General features: G+C 38.1%; 1 protein-coding gene across 6 annotated transcripts in view; it reads right to left on the bottom strand.

Moving 5' to 3' along the window:
* The window catches only part of FRY (FRY microtubule binding protein), a 247,097-nt gene that overhangs the window by 98,534 nt on the left and 131,424 nt on the right, over positions 1-17,139 (bottom strand). For all 6 annotated transcript variants that reach the window (XM_032982793.2, XM_032982794.2, XM_032982788.2 and 3 more), the window contains exons 5-15: positions 16,744-16,834; positions 16,260-16,339; positions 16,062-16,142; positions 14,393-14,561; positions 11,853-11,945; positions 11,659-11,757; positions 9,042-9,143; positions 4,682-4,785; positions 4,081-4,189; positions 3,063-3,149; positions 1,111-1,282 (exon numbers count right to left, since the gene is read on the bottom strand). In XM_032982793.2, coding sequence (XP_032838684.1) covers positions 1,111-1,282; positions 3,063-3,149; positions 4,081-4,189; positions 4,682-4,785; positions 9,042-9,143; positions 11,659-11,757; positions 11,853-11,945; positions 14,393-14,561; positions 16,062-16,142; positions 16,260-16,339; positions 16,744-16,834 — 1,187 coding nt within the window. The remainder of the gene's footprint in view (positions 1-1,110; positions 1,283-3,062; positions 3,150-4,080; positions 4,190-4,681; positions 4,786-9,041; positions 9,144-11,658; positions 11,758-11,852; positions 11,946-14,392; positions 14,562-16,061; positions 16,143-16,259; positions 16,340-16,743; positions 16,835-17,139) is intronic.

Raw genomic sequence — 17,139 nt, 5'->3', positions numbered from 1 at the left:
ACTCATCAAAGTCTAAAATTTTAATTTTCTTAATGAAATTTTATACATTAACACTGAGAAATATATTTTAATCATCTACTCTCAAGTCAATTCTTCTTCTATTTGATAAAGACAATATAAGCTTAGAATTTCAAAATGACATAAATTTTCAGATCTGTTATGATCAAAAGTTCAATGGCAGAGTAGAAGTCAAAAGAAAATATAGGAGTTTCCTAGCTTAAACTTACATGTTACACATGAAAACTAGAATACTGTGTCATAAAATAGTGAAGAAATTGCTAATAAAATATAAGAATTCAATAGTGCAAACATTTATTATCAATAATGCACTAAATACTATGTCTGTTGTACATTTCAACAGCAGTGGATCTTACACTGCTTGTTTTCTTGATATTACTACAACGATCTAGCAACAGTACAACACAAGTCTTTGTCACCGGTGTAGAATTATGTAGACTTTGTTTCACTCATGTAACTTTGTGGACTTAATGAAGTGCTAAGGTGAGTAGATAGATTTTCTTCTTTGCCAGCAAAACCAGGCACCTTCAGGTCATGATACGGAAGCTCTTCTCCTGGGGCACAGGATCCTCTCTCTACACTGACTGTGAAGGAAGCCAGAGGTAACAGTGCTTTTAACTTTGGCACTTCAGCTTTATTTTAAACTTAGAAGTTTCTGCCATTTCGGAAGTTTCACTTGGTGTGAGACACTGCAATTAAAATGAGGATATCAAAGGCAACTGTGCTGGTTTTCAAAGCTGGTACATTTTCTGAGCATAGGAACTGCTTCTAGTAAGGTGAATATCTGTGAATAAACACATCTATTCAGCACTAAAAGAAGCTAATTCTCAGCTGTGTGCTTAACCCTGCCCCCAGAACACAGGGTTGCTACCACTTGTGGAGCATGACTGAGGTCTCTTCCTGAAATAATTAAAAAAAGCTGTATTTGTCAAACTAAACCATACATTTAATGAGAATGCACAATAAAGTAAATGTTTACAATAAAGACATCATTTGAATACTTGACAATCGTAAATTATTCTGCTCAGGTACTGAAGACTTTTTCACATTCATTTTCATCCAAGTTGCTATAGCGTCCATTCTCTTACTGACCTATCATTTTAGCTTCCTCCTCTGTAAGAGTTTTGCTCAAATACGTTTTCTTCACTCTGAGAGTGTTTCCAGAGGGAAGGACAGCTCCAGTCACTGGCATTGGAGGTTCACCATCTTTTTGCTGCAAGCTATCAGCAATTACCAAGAAAGCTCTCAGACCAATATTCATTCTCTGTAAAGTTCAGAAGCTGAATGAGTATCATAATCAAATAATCATATTCTACTCATATTATTCAATCACTCTGCAATTTTGAGTATGCACTTGCCAGCATTTTTTTTTCTGTATCTTTGCTACATTGACTAGTCTGATATATTTTACAAAAAAAGCCCATGAAATAAATAGCAAATTCGTATCTGCCCTATGAGCAGCATTCTCCCCTTTCAAAACTTTATTTCTAAGTATTTTCATTAGTACATTTCCTTTTTATCTCCAGTACATTATCCTCTTTTTGTCTATAACACATGGATATGACCTGGAGTTTAGCAATGCATCTTAATTGAAACTTCAGTTATGTCCTGTGTGGTCCATTGTGAAAAAAAGATCCGTGACTACCTCAAAAGGCCCCAGGGTTGACCATACTGAGTGAAAAGTCTGGAATGGTGCTTAGCACCGAAACTGCACTGTGAAAACATCGGGAAGATGAGGCTAAGGGACCTGAATGCCTTCTGGGAATTCACCAGAGGAAAACTTGCAGGCTTTGCATTGCAATGGTTAAAAGACCAGAATGCTTTCAATTTCCCAGGAATGTATTCCAAAAATTCAGAGGCTGTCCTACTGACAATCTCCCAGAGGTGCATTTACACAGGTTATGGCTATTACTTTTCAAATGCTGATGTCAATGCACATCAAAAAGTAGCCTTATTATTTCATTGGTTTGGGACTTATATTGTAAAATTTCCAATATTGATTCATCAAGAAGCTAAGGACTATGTCCATTCCCTACAGGCTCGGTTTCATGCTGTGCTAATACACAACATGCTTTGCAGGACCTTCCTCAGCCCGTGCTGCAGGTGACTGACCCAGAATGTGGTGGTAGGGACTGCCTGCTCAAGAGTTCTGTTTCATTTTTCTTTACTCTGATGAAAAAAGATGAAAGCTGTGCTCAGAGCAAAGCTTGCATTTCACTTCCGCTGCTTTTGACAGTAAAAAATGTAATCTACATTTCCAAACATTTTTTTGTATCAACTATAAGTTTTGCACGGTAAGTCATTATATTTAACTTATCCTTAGTGAAAAGATATAACTGTTTAATACTGCAGGATTAATCTGGACATATTTTATGAGACGATCACAAATGCTTTTTATTTTTCATGTGTTTATTCTTAATTTTAAAATGAAAATAATTTCAAAATTACAAGCAAATACATTATTTTCAAGAGAATTTTTCATTATTTTACTTTTTATTTTTATTTTGATCTTGGTTTAAGTTTTTCAAATTTCTGATTGTTTTCTCCAGGGAAAGAACTAAGAAGCTGACTCATGGCACTAACGTTAGTGGAGCTTCACTGGTCAGAGTGGTAAAACTTTATTAGAGTTTTTTTCTTTTTTGTCATCTTTAATTCTTCTTGCATCATGTACTCTTTTTCAGTAAAACTGTTTTGAAAAACACTGAAGTTGTTACAGAAAAAATATTTTTATATTAAAATAATTTAAGGCATTGCATACAACAGCAGCAGAGTGATAAGGAGATACTGTGATCAACAGTTTTATTTGTTTTACACATTTGCACTACTTCACGTTTGATAACCTTCACTGAGGAAATGTGAGACAGGAATAACCAATGTGACATTTCACAGATCAAAGTCCACAGATGCATTTTACCAACCAACCAACTTTAAGAATTGACCTGAAAACTGGACAAAGGTAAAAGCATGCTTAGAATGTAACCAGAAAGTAATTGTAGCACAATACAATATATAATAACTCAAAAAAATGCAGATGCATAGCATACCTCAGGGTTGAGACTGAAAGCTTTTGCTGGTTTTCCAACACAAAGGAAGTCAAAGATAATTTCTTTCATTGCAAAATCTAAACGTTCCTAAAATAGTAAAAATATTGCAAAACATTAAGCCACTCATTTCTGCTACTTATTTTCTTCAAGGCAACAGACTGTTGAAAACCAGTTTAATCAGGATTTATTTAAACGTATGGAAAAACAGATTTTCAGAAGTATGCAGAACATATTATCAGATCTAAGCTTTCAACACTGCTGTATGTTGACAAATTCAAAAATTTATAGCATTTAAATAGAAAATGATCCATTTTGGAAATAAAGCTTTTAATTATTTCATTTAAACTGTGGTAATTATGGTACTAGCGTAGTATTTTACATAAAAGGAGCTTGTTCACAGATGGCACAGTTCAGGGAAGGTTTTAAGCATCTGTTTAATTCATTCTTATTCAGAGACTTTAAGTATGTGCTTAAGTGCTTTGCTCAACAGGAATGTTTTCTGAATTTAATACAAGGGATGAAACTTCCAGCACTGAAGGTTAGTTTATTTTAGCAATTCCCATGTGAGCTGATGAAAACTAAATGTGTCAACTACATGCTGAACTTGTTTTTCCTCTGACTTACTGCTTTAAAAGCAGCACAACTCATTGCCCTATAAAGTAGGAATGAGTCAGTATCAGGATAAAATATAGCTTACTGTTTTGAACTCCATTGACAGTCAGAACCTGTCAACAAATGCATTTTCTGACTTGCTGACAATTCCAAAAACTGACAAAAAATACATGTGAGTTGAAGTGAAAATTTTTTAATCCATTTTCAGTGGAATTAAGTTAATTGAAACCTGTTGTTCAAAAGAAGTCTGCCCCAGCTCAATCTATAATTTTATCACTGCCTAGATGAAAGATACTGACAATTGGGTTGCAAAAAATTAAGGCAATAGAAGTTTACTTATTTGTTAATTTGTTATTGAGGAAACAAGTTACTAATTTGGAAAGACATCTGTATAGTTCTCCCATACCTGTGCAATAAACTGTATTATTTTCACAAAGATGTTTAGAGGCATATCTCTTGGCACAACACCACGAGACCCTTTTGGAAAAAGTGTTGTGACAATAGTAATAAGTCGACTGTAAAAGAAGGAGAAAAAACATTAGACATCTCTGGACCTTGTAGACCTTCACTTACCAAGAAATATAAGCTGGAAATCCTACTCCAGTTAGAAAGACTCAAATGTATTTACTTGGATATTAAAATGTAATGGGATATCTTGTTCTGATCCTTTGCTGAAAATTCAGTGTAATTATTTTATTTCATCACTATATTACAAGTAACAACGAACCAGTCGATGACATGCCACTACAAAAATATTTCTAACTTTAACCAGGCCAAGAGTGATTTTTAGTTCTTCCAAAACCAGAAACACTTATTGCAGTAATTTTAATAGGTGGGAGAATAACTGACAGTGCCACAAAAGGGAATATTTTGTTGTGTACAGTTGAGTTTTTTATTTCACAAAATAATAGGTCTAATTCAAAGGAGTTCAGGAGAACTATAAAACCTCTCCACTGGTAACATCCACTCCGCAAGGCCCGATCATCATTAGAAATACAGCATCTTACCTTTGGGTAGCTGTGTTGCTTTCACATTTAATTCTGATCATGTAAACCCACAGTAGTCTGTACAGAGATTCCAGTGCAACTCGAGCCATTTTTGGGTCCTTATTCTATAGAAATATGTAACATAAAAATAAACTTCAGGCACAAATTAGAAAGGAAGTTCTGCACTTAATGGATGTCAAGGTTCAGAGTTTTCATAATGACACAGCTTGATACTGCCTGACAGCTGCCCACTACCCCACTCCTGTATCTGCAGGACACATATGCACCTGACCTCCTCTTCTGGTATCACTTAAGTTGTCAAAAAACCTGCATCAAGTTAGTTATGTTAGATGCATGTTACAGTTTAAAACCTCTATCTGAAAACCACCTCAATATGATTCTGAAAAGAAAACCTCATCTTCGGTCAACTCTCACTTCAAAAGCTGTTGCCCTATGGTGGAGACCTGGCATGAACAACAGAGCAGATAAATTACTGTACTGCACATATTCAAAAGCGAAAGGACAAAAATCTGCACATGCTTAGGCTGGCCTAATAACATGGCATCTGGGATCAGCTGGCCTGAAGTGGATTATCTGTCTGGATTGCTGTTTATTTTTGGAAACTTTTGAACTAGTACAAGAATTGTCTCTGGGTCTCTTTGGTCATATGCAGTTTTCTGTTTCTGTGGCAGTTTTAAGGGCTTCTGACTAGGGTGTAAGTATATGCAGTCCAATCAGATGATCTTCCGCATGTTGGGCCATCTGCTGGGCTTAACTCTGAAGGAGTCCAGTACACTTTGACCCGAAATAAGATTTGCCTGGCCCACAATGCAAATCTCCATGGCAAACAGCTGAATTTTTGTCTGCAGACAAATGTTGAGTCACAGATCAAAGACTGTGGTTTGACCAAAGAAACTGCAACTAATGCCATCAATAATTCTTGCATATGTGTCGGTCTAGGTCCTGCGAAATGGAAGGAAGACAACCCGCCGATGATATGGCATATGGTTCCAACTTCCAACATGGCATCTGCCACAAGCTTAGGAATAGGAGCACTATTGGGTTGCAATTTCCATTTAACTCCTTGACAACACATCTTATAGAATAAAGCTTGATACAGAACAGAAAATTGAAAATCCTTTTTGTTTATTACAACAGCATACAATGGCTGTAGCACTTTATTAGGATAAGTAGCAAAAGGAATGCCAGAGCACATGACCTGTTTATTAATCTTTGCAGGACTTTGAATTCGTAACATTTGTTACGATCAATTTGTTTGATAACCTGTTTGCTCTCAATCCATTTTTCATCAGGTATGTTTAAGCAAAGTTTATTCTTACCCCAAAGCTTTCAAGAAAACAGCAGATATTGTGGCTAACTGAGTTAAGGTAACAAGCGCTTGTGTGGCAGAGGAGGAAGTCATCCCTATAAGCAAAAGTCCAAATATTCCAGTGACGGTATAGTTCAGCTGTGAGGGCAATTGAGAAGAGATGGAGGAGAAAAGGGCTGAGACTGATACCATTGGAACTTTCCAAAAATAGTTTTCCATCAGAAACAGCAAGCTGCAGAGTAGAAGCAGTATTTAGAGGAAGATGATAAAAAGCCCAAGCAACATCCAAGCAAATCATGTGCATGTCCATGGGCAAGATCTGTGCAAGTGCACGGTCGGTGGGTGCCCAGTAGTTTGGAAAGCACATAGCATGTCTCCCTTTGGAAATCTGAGAGAAGTCCACCACCAATAGAGCCTCTTGAGTATTTTGAGGATTTTTGTCAACAATAAAAACCCAGCCAGTAATCCTATTAGGACAAGGAGTACTGGCCTAATAGATCTGACATCTTCTTCACTTTTGCAACAGGAGGTATTGCCACTACATGCGGTTCTTTTACCACTGCTGGCAGTGCCCAACTCACTGTTGGTGCCGAAGAATTTGTCAAAGTTGATGGGAGCCTTTTGAACATGCAAGCAGTTGGTGACAGAGCTCTGCCAGGATCTGCTCTGTTTCTTGATTGATAAGCGCTGCTGGCTTTTATCTGTTGCTGTTGCTCTTCTAGAAATTTCTTTTTCAATGCCTCTGACTCTTCTTCTGTGATTAGTGGAGGAGCAACCAGACTACCAGGAATGAGGCCCATTTTCTTTAATTCCTCCATTTCTGTTTTCCAATAATATGGTGTTAGGTCTGGCCCATTCAGGTCAAAGGGATATTGTGTTGGTACCCATGGATTCATTCCTGAGATAGGCACTGTTTGACCCATTTTTTTTGTAAAGTAAATTCTGCACCCTCGGCTCAAACTGTACTGGAGCTTTCTCCTTGTCACATGTGGTTTGGAGACAAGGAACTGTTGCTCCCCCTGAAAAATTCTGCCTCTAAATGAAACACGGTGCTTTGACTCTCTCCTATAGAGAATTCCTGCCTAGAATAGTTTTTTGTAAATAAAGTTTAGTGAACGATAAATGCTCCATTTCAAAACCAGGATACTTACTAACTTTTACACCACTTTCAACGGGACAGTATGAGATGACCTTTGGCCATAATTTGGCTGGGGTCAAATTTTTCCATGCCCTGGCAGGAGCCTCCCTTACTAATTCAAGAGAAAGGTTTGCTTCCGTAAAATTAGAGGTTTGACAGTTTATATTAAAATCAGAAATATGATTAGAATATAAACCTTCTAGATTTCCAGCGTATGCATGACCTTAATGGTTTTGGGAAGGTGAGTGTGCTCTATAGGTTGTGAAGGCTCTTGAGAAACCTGATCCATTATGTGGTTCATGGGAGCCCACCCAAGACTGTGGAGTCCCATATACTGTCCTGGTGTGCACAACTCTCCTAGTGGAAGGCCTATTTCTTGATGTAGATCTTCTGCCACCTGCGTGGGTTTGGTTTGGGCTTTGAGGTGCCACTCTGTCTGGTGAAGTGATTGCTTCAATGGTTGGGACATCTCTTCCTCTGTACTGAGAAGGAGTGGCCAACCACATTCTTAATTTAGCCATGTATACAGCTACATTACTTTCTCCCCAAACTAAAGACAGAATGTGCCACCACATTAATCTATCAGCCCTATGAACTGAAGTACACATCAATGAATTATATGGCAAGGCGAATTTCAATTTGATTTTCAACTGGTAAGGTAGGAGCAACTTTACTTACATTTGTTTTCTCTAGTGGTTTCAAGTGATCTGTCACTGATTTTCAGAAAAATCTATATTCTCAGCTGACTCCTCAGAGATCTTACAGCTGTAGCCACCTTTTCTAAAGCTTGTAAAACCTCACAAACCCCTATAAAATCAGTTGCAATAACAACATCTTTATTTTCTGAATCTCTGCAAATAAAGTTCTAATACATCTTCAGCAAAAGTAAGTAATTCAGATACAGGTGGAAATAAATCTTCAGGCAGACTGTGAACATTCTGAAGAACTATTCTAACTGTAGGATCCACATGAAGAGAGTCAATGAAAATTGTTTCATTAGGACAAAGTACAACAAGAAAGCAACAGCAGTAAAGGATGCAATATATGCCTTGTCAACAAGCTTGGGAATTCAGCTTTGGAGAACTGAGATTGCCACCACAGTTTCCCTCTGAGGTGAGAAGGTGGTTGCATGTTCTACCTGTGCCGTTTGCTAAAGTCTCCAAACCATTAATCAGGCAGCAGTTCTGAGGCCCTTTGTTTGAGCTGACCACTTCACTGTGCTTCTTATGTCGGCCTTTTCGGGTAGGCACAGGAACATCCTTTCGTATGGATCCACTTTAAGTGTCAAATGGGACACGAGTTACTGCTCAAGTAAAAGAAACGTGGAGGAGTAGTAATGATAGCTAGCGTATGTGTATTGAACAGTACGTGCTGGGCAACCACAGCAGATTGTAGTGGACAGTTAGTCTTAAACTTCAAAGATCTAAAAAATAGTAAAAGAGTAAGAATGGATACATGGAGAAAACAAAATAGTTTAGGTTCTTTCAAGGCAACTTATCAGGGTAAAACAGGAAATGGAATCAGTGTCCTGCAACTAGTTCCATTCTGATAAAGTAGTAACAAGTGCTTTGTTTGAGAATGCCTTTGTGAAAAAAATCAAGTTCATATTGGGTCAGTTTTGGTATCTCACTCAAGCTAGTAAACTTCCATCAACAATCTTGCCTGTTTCACAACTGTTTGACTCAGGCTTGATTTGAGTTAGAGAAACAGTAGAAATTCAAAACTAGGCACGAGAATACTTTTGGGTTAGTGAAAAAATCTGCACAGTTGAAGAAATTGTACTGTCAGGAATACAATTATGTATGGAACCAGATAACAGCCATAATCTAGCACATTTACCTAAAATGGATTTGTCACAGTTCAATAGTGCATAGTGAAGTTTTAATACAGTATTAAAACCAGAAGATACTAACCTTGAGATTGGATAGGCAGTTGTTGAGGAAAATATGCCATCTGTTTAAAAAGAACTGCTTCTGACTGACACAAAGCAGGCATGTTACCAAAGGGTACAACGCCTAAACAGGAAATGGATGTCAATACCATATTATTTGCATGTCTACACAATATAAAAGTAACTTAATGCAGCGACTGTAAACTTTAAGCTCTAACTCCTCCATTTTGTGCTATACACGTTAGCCAACATAAACACATTGTTAAGTAGTACAATTTAACATGAACCTTTCTCTAAAGGTGTTACAGGTATGTTTTATGGATGAACTAAAACCAATCAAATGCCTACTTACAGCAGTATAATAAATCCAAAGATGAGCCACAATTTTACAGACTCACAGCGCTAAGTTCTGTCAGTTAACTGAGAAATGATAGCATGGAAATAGCTAAACTTTATAATAAGAACAACAGGACCCAAAGAGATTGTTGGGACTTGTGAGTGCTCAGATGCCTATCACTCCTCAAAATCTGCAGTCACAATATTTGCTGAGAGACATGTCAAACACACTGAAGAATTGTGTTAAAATACAGGCAATGCCTGGATCTGCGGGTAGTTACATCCTGCAGACTGAAAAATATAAAGAAGCAAGGCAGAACATAGATGTTCAAATATTGGAACCTGATCTCTTTGTCAGCACTTACTTTGACGCTCATCTTGTAAATGTTACATTAAAAAAACCGCTAAAACGCACCTATTAATTTTGAAATTGTCTTTTGTTATTTCAGCATGACAAGTTATCATGTTAACATACCCAATCAGGATTTTAAAGTTAGTAGTCAAAAATAAGGCAACTTTATCTTAAAGACCGATGATTCCCAAAATGAATCCTAAAATTCTAACTTCAGTCACAGCTCAAAGTATAAATATATCATAAAACCCCAACTTCTGTTCCTGTAATATACAACATAAATTGTCTATAGCTAGGTTAGATCTAGTTTCTTGAGAAAGTGGCAAATATACATTACTCTGTATTTTTATAATCTTCATGTCCAAAATACATATGAGAGAGAGTCACTGCAGTCTTCTCATGGAACACTTTCTTACCATATTAACATTATGACTATCATAGCTGAGTACTGGACAGGATCACAGAGTTTAGTAACATCCCAAAAGCGTTACAATCCATCCTAAGGAAGAGCCCTAGGAGGGAAGATACAAACCATCTCCCAGAGTTTCCTAATTCTCTCCATTCACTATCAAGAGCACCTCAATGACTAGTTCACACAAGGTATTTTTAGCTAGAAAATGAGGCAAGACAAATGCCCCCATGCTGCCTACACAGTGGGTGCACCAATTCACAAAGCACTGATCTTAGAAAGGAAGGTCCTCTTCAGACTCTAAAGAGTGTGCTTTCTTCCTGGTAGCCTGGAAGTATGCACTGCAGCTATTTCTGCCAACTGTTTGCTTTTCTCCTCCTCCTCACAATGTTTGTATTTCTAATCACACCCTCACAAGAATCTATTCTGTCACTTTTAACTCTGTAGCCTCCAGTGTGGTATGTGTAGACAAGCAATCAAAAGCAAAGCCCCAGCTGTGCAATCCTTTCTCAAGCACGTAGTATTGATTTTGGCAAGTATGGCCACCACTTTGGGGAAGTTCTATTTAGTGTGAAAACTGTACAGCAAAGCTCTTACCCCGCTGCAGTTTCAACAATGTTTTATTAACTTGGCAGAGCGGAATAGAGCCACACAAACTCAAGCAGAGCGAAATCAGAAATCCAGCCCAAGATTCCCACTAATTCAAATGAGATCAGGACTGTGCCCCAAGGGATGCTCTGACTGGAACTGGTGTAACTGGTGCTCTGGGACTGGTGCAACATGGCAGACAGCTCAAGCACACTCTTGCAGTCCTCCCAGCAGATTCTCTACAGCTAGTGACCAGCATTTGCCGAGACTGCTGGGAACAGGGAAGTTTTTTTGACTTTCTCATAGAACAAGGGAGGACAAAGGACAACTTTCTTTACTTAAAAGGTCCAAGACTTCAAAACGATTAGCTAATGCCGCATTGCCTACATGCGCTGACCCAGTTGGAGAGACAGACTGCTTAAGGCAGCCAGCATCAAACTGACTCAGATCCTCATTTAATTCAGATCAACTCATGCTTCCAAAAATACACTGCAGTGCCACTGTTCATTTCACAAGAAAAAAATGAAATAGGGACCTGCACAGTAGCCAAGTTATGGATTTAAAAGGGCATGTGTTATACATTTTTTCGTTCCTACACTGTATTATTTAAGCCCCGTGAAAGAGTTGTTCCCACATGCCTCATTTGTTCTCACTTGACAAGAAGTGAACTCAATTCTTTCTCCTCTCCTCCTAATGTTTACACATAACAAGTATGAGAAACCTAACCATTTAATAATCACAGACCCAGAAGCTGAAAACATCTGTTTGATTCAGACTCATTTAGACCATATTCTGAATGAAATAAATATGGTTATTTTCTGCAAACACAATAACCTTCGCTGCAAATAGAAACGTGTTGGTTATAAAGCCAAACACAGAAAAAAGTTTTGCAATTTCCCAAGAGATATTTCTAACAGAGAATTTTAGCCTCTGCTTCTTAGGGTTCTTACTAACCAATGAGTGCTTCTTTCGTGAGGAAAGTTCGAGTGTTGTATCATACAGGCTTTCAACAAAGTTCCTCAGGCAGGGGACATTCACTTCATTTTTAACAGCCTGAAAGAAAATTTTCACATTAATAAAAAAATATCTCACAAGCTGGTTTATCTAATTTAAATAAATTACACGAACAACCTGAAAAATAAACTCACAGCAGCAACGGGGACAAGAATTTCAACAAACAGTCCTGCCAGTGCATGCTTGATATCTTTGTCTTTAACTTCAAGGAAATAATGTGCACATTCCTAAAAGAAAACAAGAACCGTAAATTATGTATCAGCTGGAATAAAGTCCTCTAAATATTTGCTGAATGCACATCAAGTGTCAGTGTCTATTTTTATCTTGCAAATCCCACAGACAACATTTGCCTATTAACTTCTAAATCTCCATTTTGCAGCAAGCACACAGCAGGATACAAGTTCAAGATCAAGGATCTGTTACTCTAACCATGATAATCCACAAAGTCTCCACCGATTCCAGCTGTGATTGGTGGCGTTTTGGGGATGGAAAGGGAGTTGGACTCGGGGGCTGACCTCATGCCTTCCCGTGCCTGCCCACATGGACTGCTTTACACAATGCCCTGAGAGGCCGGAAAAGGAACGTACTTCTCTGGTAAGATACTCAATGCAAGGAACAATCTTACTGCAAATATTCTGGGATAAATTTCACTGCTAGGATCCACTGTAGATTAAGAGTCAGTACAGAACTATGCTATGTGAGGGAAGAGACCTGTGGTGCAAACCACCACAATTTCCAGCCTGCGGTTGGGGACTGAGAAAGAAAGTAAAAATGTACTTTTGTCCTAAACATGCAGCAAACTGCTATCCACACAGCTGTGCTGCACAGGAAGTGAGGGAGGGGAGAGAGGCATCCACCCACTCATGTGTTTCTGTACAACTTCTCTGAGGACAACAAATCAAGTTGTTCTAGTAACTTCTTCCTCTCCGGGTCCAAGGACCAAACAGCCACTGTCTTTACAAGGAAGGTCCTCACTGACTTTTTTTCCTGCACATGAGTGCAGAGCAGTTTAAACTTCAAACCGCGCACAATTTTTCCTGGCTGCAATCAGGATTCTACACCACATGGCTTCAGTCACTCCAGCCATTTCTGCTACACAGCTGAGGCCCCTATGCAAAGGCAGTAGCCTTACTGAGCTGCTTCTGCGCTCCGTGGTGGAAGACAAGCTGTTCTGGGGCTCAGTCCTGAGATTAGCTCACCCTTTGAAAGTGTCTCTCTGCAGTAGAGCAGAGCTGGTGTGGCAGAGCTTGTAGCTGAAGCACTGCATGTAGATACTCAAACTAACAGATTAATTGCCAAAAAAATCTAACTGTATTTCACCAAACTGAGCAAAACTGGTTTTCCTACATACACAGTGCATTTTATGATGCATTGTAGTATACCTAAGAATTAATTTTGTGCTGAGATACTGTAGTCAAGGAAGGTAGAGATCATTTGCACCCCAATTTTGAGTTCCACTATATGGGAGCTTTACCACTGATTTGGTGAACACTGGATCCCAGCAGTGCTAGGCCATAAAGCTATGCCACAAAGTCATTCACCTGTACTAGACATGTTCACTGAACACACACTACTTTGGTAGCTTGCCAGCTCTGGATAACTTACATTAAGTCAACACATACTAAGATGTGTTCATATAATGAAGCGTAAGGTAAAAAGAAAAATGAGCTGTTTCTGTGCTGTTAAATATGTTTTAAATATGTTGTTTAAATATTGGTTTAAAACACTTTGCGAAACTGAAATAGAATGTGCTTCCTGTTCAGGTCTCCGAGAAATGGCTCTGTCTGTCTATATGCCTCTGTATTTGTATTCTAATCTCAAATCCTTACCTGTGGGCATCTAACATTGATTTTTTACTCCACTGACACCATCAATAAGCTGATCTTTACATGAAGGTTTATACAAAACACGTATTTTACTGGATGAGTGGCTACAAACCATGTAGCCATGAGGATGATCCCAAGAAAAAACAGGAGAATAATGGGGTTAAGCTAAATAGACCTGCACATTGGAACAGAACCCACTGTACATCACCAGCAAGAATGTGCACTTTTAAAATGCTTAAAGTATTTTCTTTCCTTTAAGGGAATGGTGTAATCGATTAATGTAAAGCATTTGTGATAGTCAAACTGTCTGTACTAGTGGCTCTCAAACCGGGTGGGTATAGAATGTACCCTACAGTAAGGAGGTGTGGTAGAAGGAGGCATCACATCCAAGAAAAACTCCATCCAGCTTTTGCCTCAATTCTTCGTCTCTTCCTCTGTGTTTTTCTCCATCAGAAGTTCCTCTTTTCTCTGGCAACTATGTCAATGGCAGAAGATTCACTTTGGAGGCAGTGAGCAGCTAGGCAGAGATAGTTAAGCAGGGACACAGGGCAAGGAAGAGCTGTGGGATGGCAGGGTGGAATGCCTGGGGTCTACAGAACAAAAATTCTTTTTGTTGGAGGGCGAGATGTAGGGACTGGGGGTATATGGCTGATGAAAAGTTGGTATGGAATGATACTCTCCAGAGACTGGAGACTGGAGTGCTGAGGTTCAGAACACACAGAAAGTATCTGCACATACATTTATGTGGGAATGACACATGGAAAATCTCCTGCAGTATTACAAGAAAGCTAAAGGGGAGCCCATTCTAAAAGGACTGGGAACCACAGTTATATATTTAAGAATTTTACCTGCATAAACTGAAGAGAAGCTTCAAAGTCCTCCACAGGATACATCTTAATGCGAAAGAATTTCATTCCCATTATAAGACTGATAATGCTTTGAACTACATATGGGCTTTGTTCTTTATGCCGTAACTCTTTTAACTCTGCCATAAATTTCTTCTTTACAGCAGGAAATCTATGAATTCACATTGGTTAGTTACAAAAGAGAACACATTAATATTTGAAATGTATTGAAATGTATATAGATGGGGAAAAAAACTAAAGAAGATTCAACTTTGGTTGTAAAATACCATTTCAGTCAGTATGAGAATAAATTTCTTTTTGTTTAGTTTTTTTCACCCCTGATAAACTCAGAAAGCAAAGTGTACAGCCTGATCTTAATCCCTTTAGATAACCACATCTTCCAAATTATTTTCTTGCCTTGCCCCTCTTTTACATAAGAGCTAACGTTATCATTAGAATGACCCCCTCACGTGTTTTTCAAAAATCCAAGACGAAAGACAGATTTCTTGCAAGTACATGCAATGTTTTCAAAAGAAAATGCTTAAATGCTAACCGTGAAAATATTCAGATAAGCTGTTCCTCCCTTTGGGTTTTTTCTAATAGCCATGAGAGTGACGTTTAAGCATTAAGTACAACAACTTGGGATGGTGGGGTCTGTGACCATTTCTGGTCTCTCCCACAAATCTACTGGAGGTGTCTTTTGAGACATACTGTCCATAAAAATGACATAGGAAGATCCTCCAACAGGACTTCCTGCCCTTTTTGAGACAAAATGAAAAGAATCCGATTTTCATGGGCAGGTATAGCAGGTAACAACCTTTTGTTATTGCCCCTGACAAAGAATGCAGGAGAGTTGAAACAAACAGGCTGGCATCTTAGCAAGGCCCTTATATCACTTTCCCTTTTGTCTTTGATCCAGGCCGATTTAGAAGCCCAGGTAAGGCCTTAGCCGAAGTCTGTGAAAGTCATACGATTTCCAAGAACTCAAACTGTTTTGTCTACATCAAGCTGACCTGATCTGTTCTGTAGAGCAGACTCATTTTCAGAAACACCAGGAAGCCTGGAGACAGACAGAGATCACTGTGTTGGGGCAGTAAATTTTGCCCTCTGCTCAGTTTCCGGTGTAAGAGGATGATGAGATGTTATACTGTGTACATGTGTTACTGAATCTGTCTGCTTCCACATTCAAAATTTAAGACCTGATCCACAAAGTGGTTTATGTCATCTGCTTTAAGAAGTGGAGGATGACGGATTCAGAAGCAGTTGCATTAAGTTCTGAACTGAAATAACTGCACAGAGACTTAAAAATGTTGCTATGTTGGAGGATAGCCATTTTTAGGTTTGCCCAGCTAAAGGAAAAATAGCATGTAGAAAAAAATTAATTAAAACAGCTGTCTTCAGCCCTCTGGGATTTCCACAGACGTCATTGCTGAGATAAGAAAAACAATGCTGCTGTAGTCAAGTTGAATTTATTCAGTATCACTGGACTAGATTCAGAAAGCCTATGATTCCCTAGAGTTCTATGCTCTAGAACGCCTGAATGAATAGAGGGCCAATAAGCTGAAATTATTGATTCCCACACTATCTAGGGAAGAAAATCAGAATATTCACATGCTAAGCAGGTAGAACTTCTCAGATTTATGGGGGAAATATGATACTCAATTTTGCTTACTTTGCTTGAGCTAGAACACCTATTACTTCTGCATACAAATCCGCAACAATGTGCATATTTCCAGTGTTAGGACCAAGGTACCTAGCAAGAGACAAGAAAGAATTCTTGGCTGAGAAAGCATGCTGCATAAACCACTACTACTAAAAATCTAAGAAAGTAAATTTTTTCATATAATTTTTGTATGAAAAAGAGCCTTACCCTTCTTTGTACTTAAAGTGCTTGAAAGCCAAGTTAATAACATCATGTACCAAACTGTCTATTACAGGATGAAGTGGAATCTGAAAACAGAAAATAAAACATCACAGATACATATATACTACACTTCAAGCTGCATACCTTAGTGCTAGTATTACTCACAAGTATCTTCCATACAGAAATATGGTATCAGCTGAAATAGCATCTAGCCAACAAAACAGCTGAAATTAGCCAGCCATTTAAGGTTTATTTAGTATTGAAGATAAATACTTCAGCTCCAAAGACTTGGCAAAATGTAGTCTGCATGAGCACAGAATACTATGTATCCTATGGGTGCAAGAAAGACAGCAATGAACAAGCATGCAGGATTTATCTCATGCTTTTATTAGACTCTTAAAGATGGAAATAGAAAGAAGGATCCTAAAATTCAGTTGTATTGGTAATTTCCATCATTTATTAGTTAATGGATAATTTAAGAACTCCATACCTGTTTCAAAACTTCTATTAATACTAAAGAAAAAATAAAATCAATAGCCAGATCTCTTCTCTCCATTAAATAGTCCCTCTGCTGTTCATCACTGCAAAATCAAACCAGAAAACACAACATTTAGGAGACGTGTCACAATTCATACTATACGCCTTCTTCAATTATAGTCCAGCATTTCAGAAAGTAATGCACTGATATGTTCTTAAAATCTGAAATAAATAGACCAAATCTAAGTTGTTACTTTCACCTTCTTCCAAATGTTTAAATGTCACTCTCCATTTCCTCCCTCTTTTTTCCAGTTTCACATCAATGCACAACTTTTTCAATATAAAACCCAACACAAAACCAAGGAAACTTTTGGATTCTATATTCTAACATATGGATTTCATTTCCATT

This window comes from Tyto alba, unplaced genomic scaffold (genome assembly GCF_018691265.1).
Source record: "Tyto alba isolate M040663 unplaced genomic scaffold, T.alba_DEE_v4.0 Super-Scaffold_2, whole genome shotgun sequence".
Lineage (NCBI taxonomy): Eukaryota > Metazoa > Chordata > Aves > Strigiformes > Tytonidae > Tyto > Tyto alba.
This window is presented reverse-complemented; position numbering and strand designations above follow the sequence as displayed.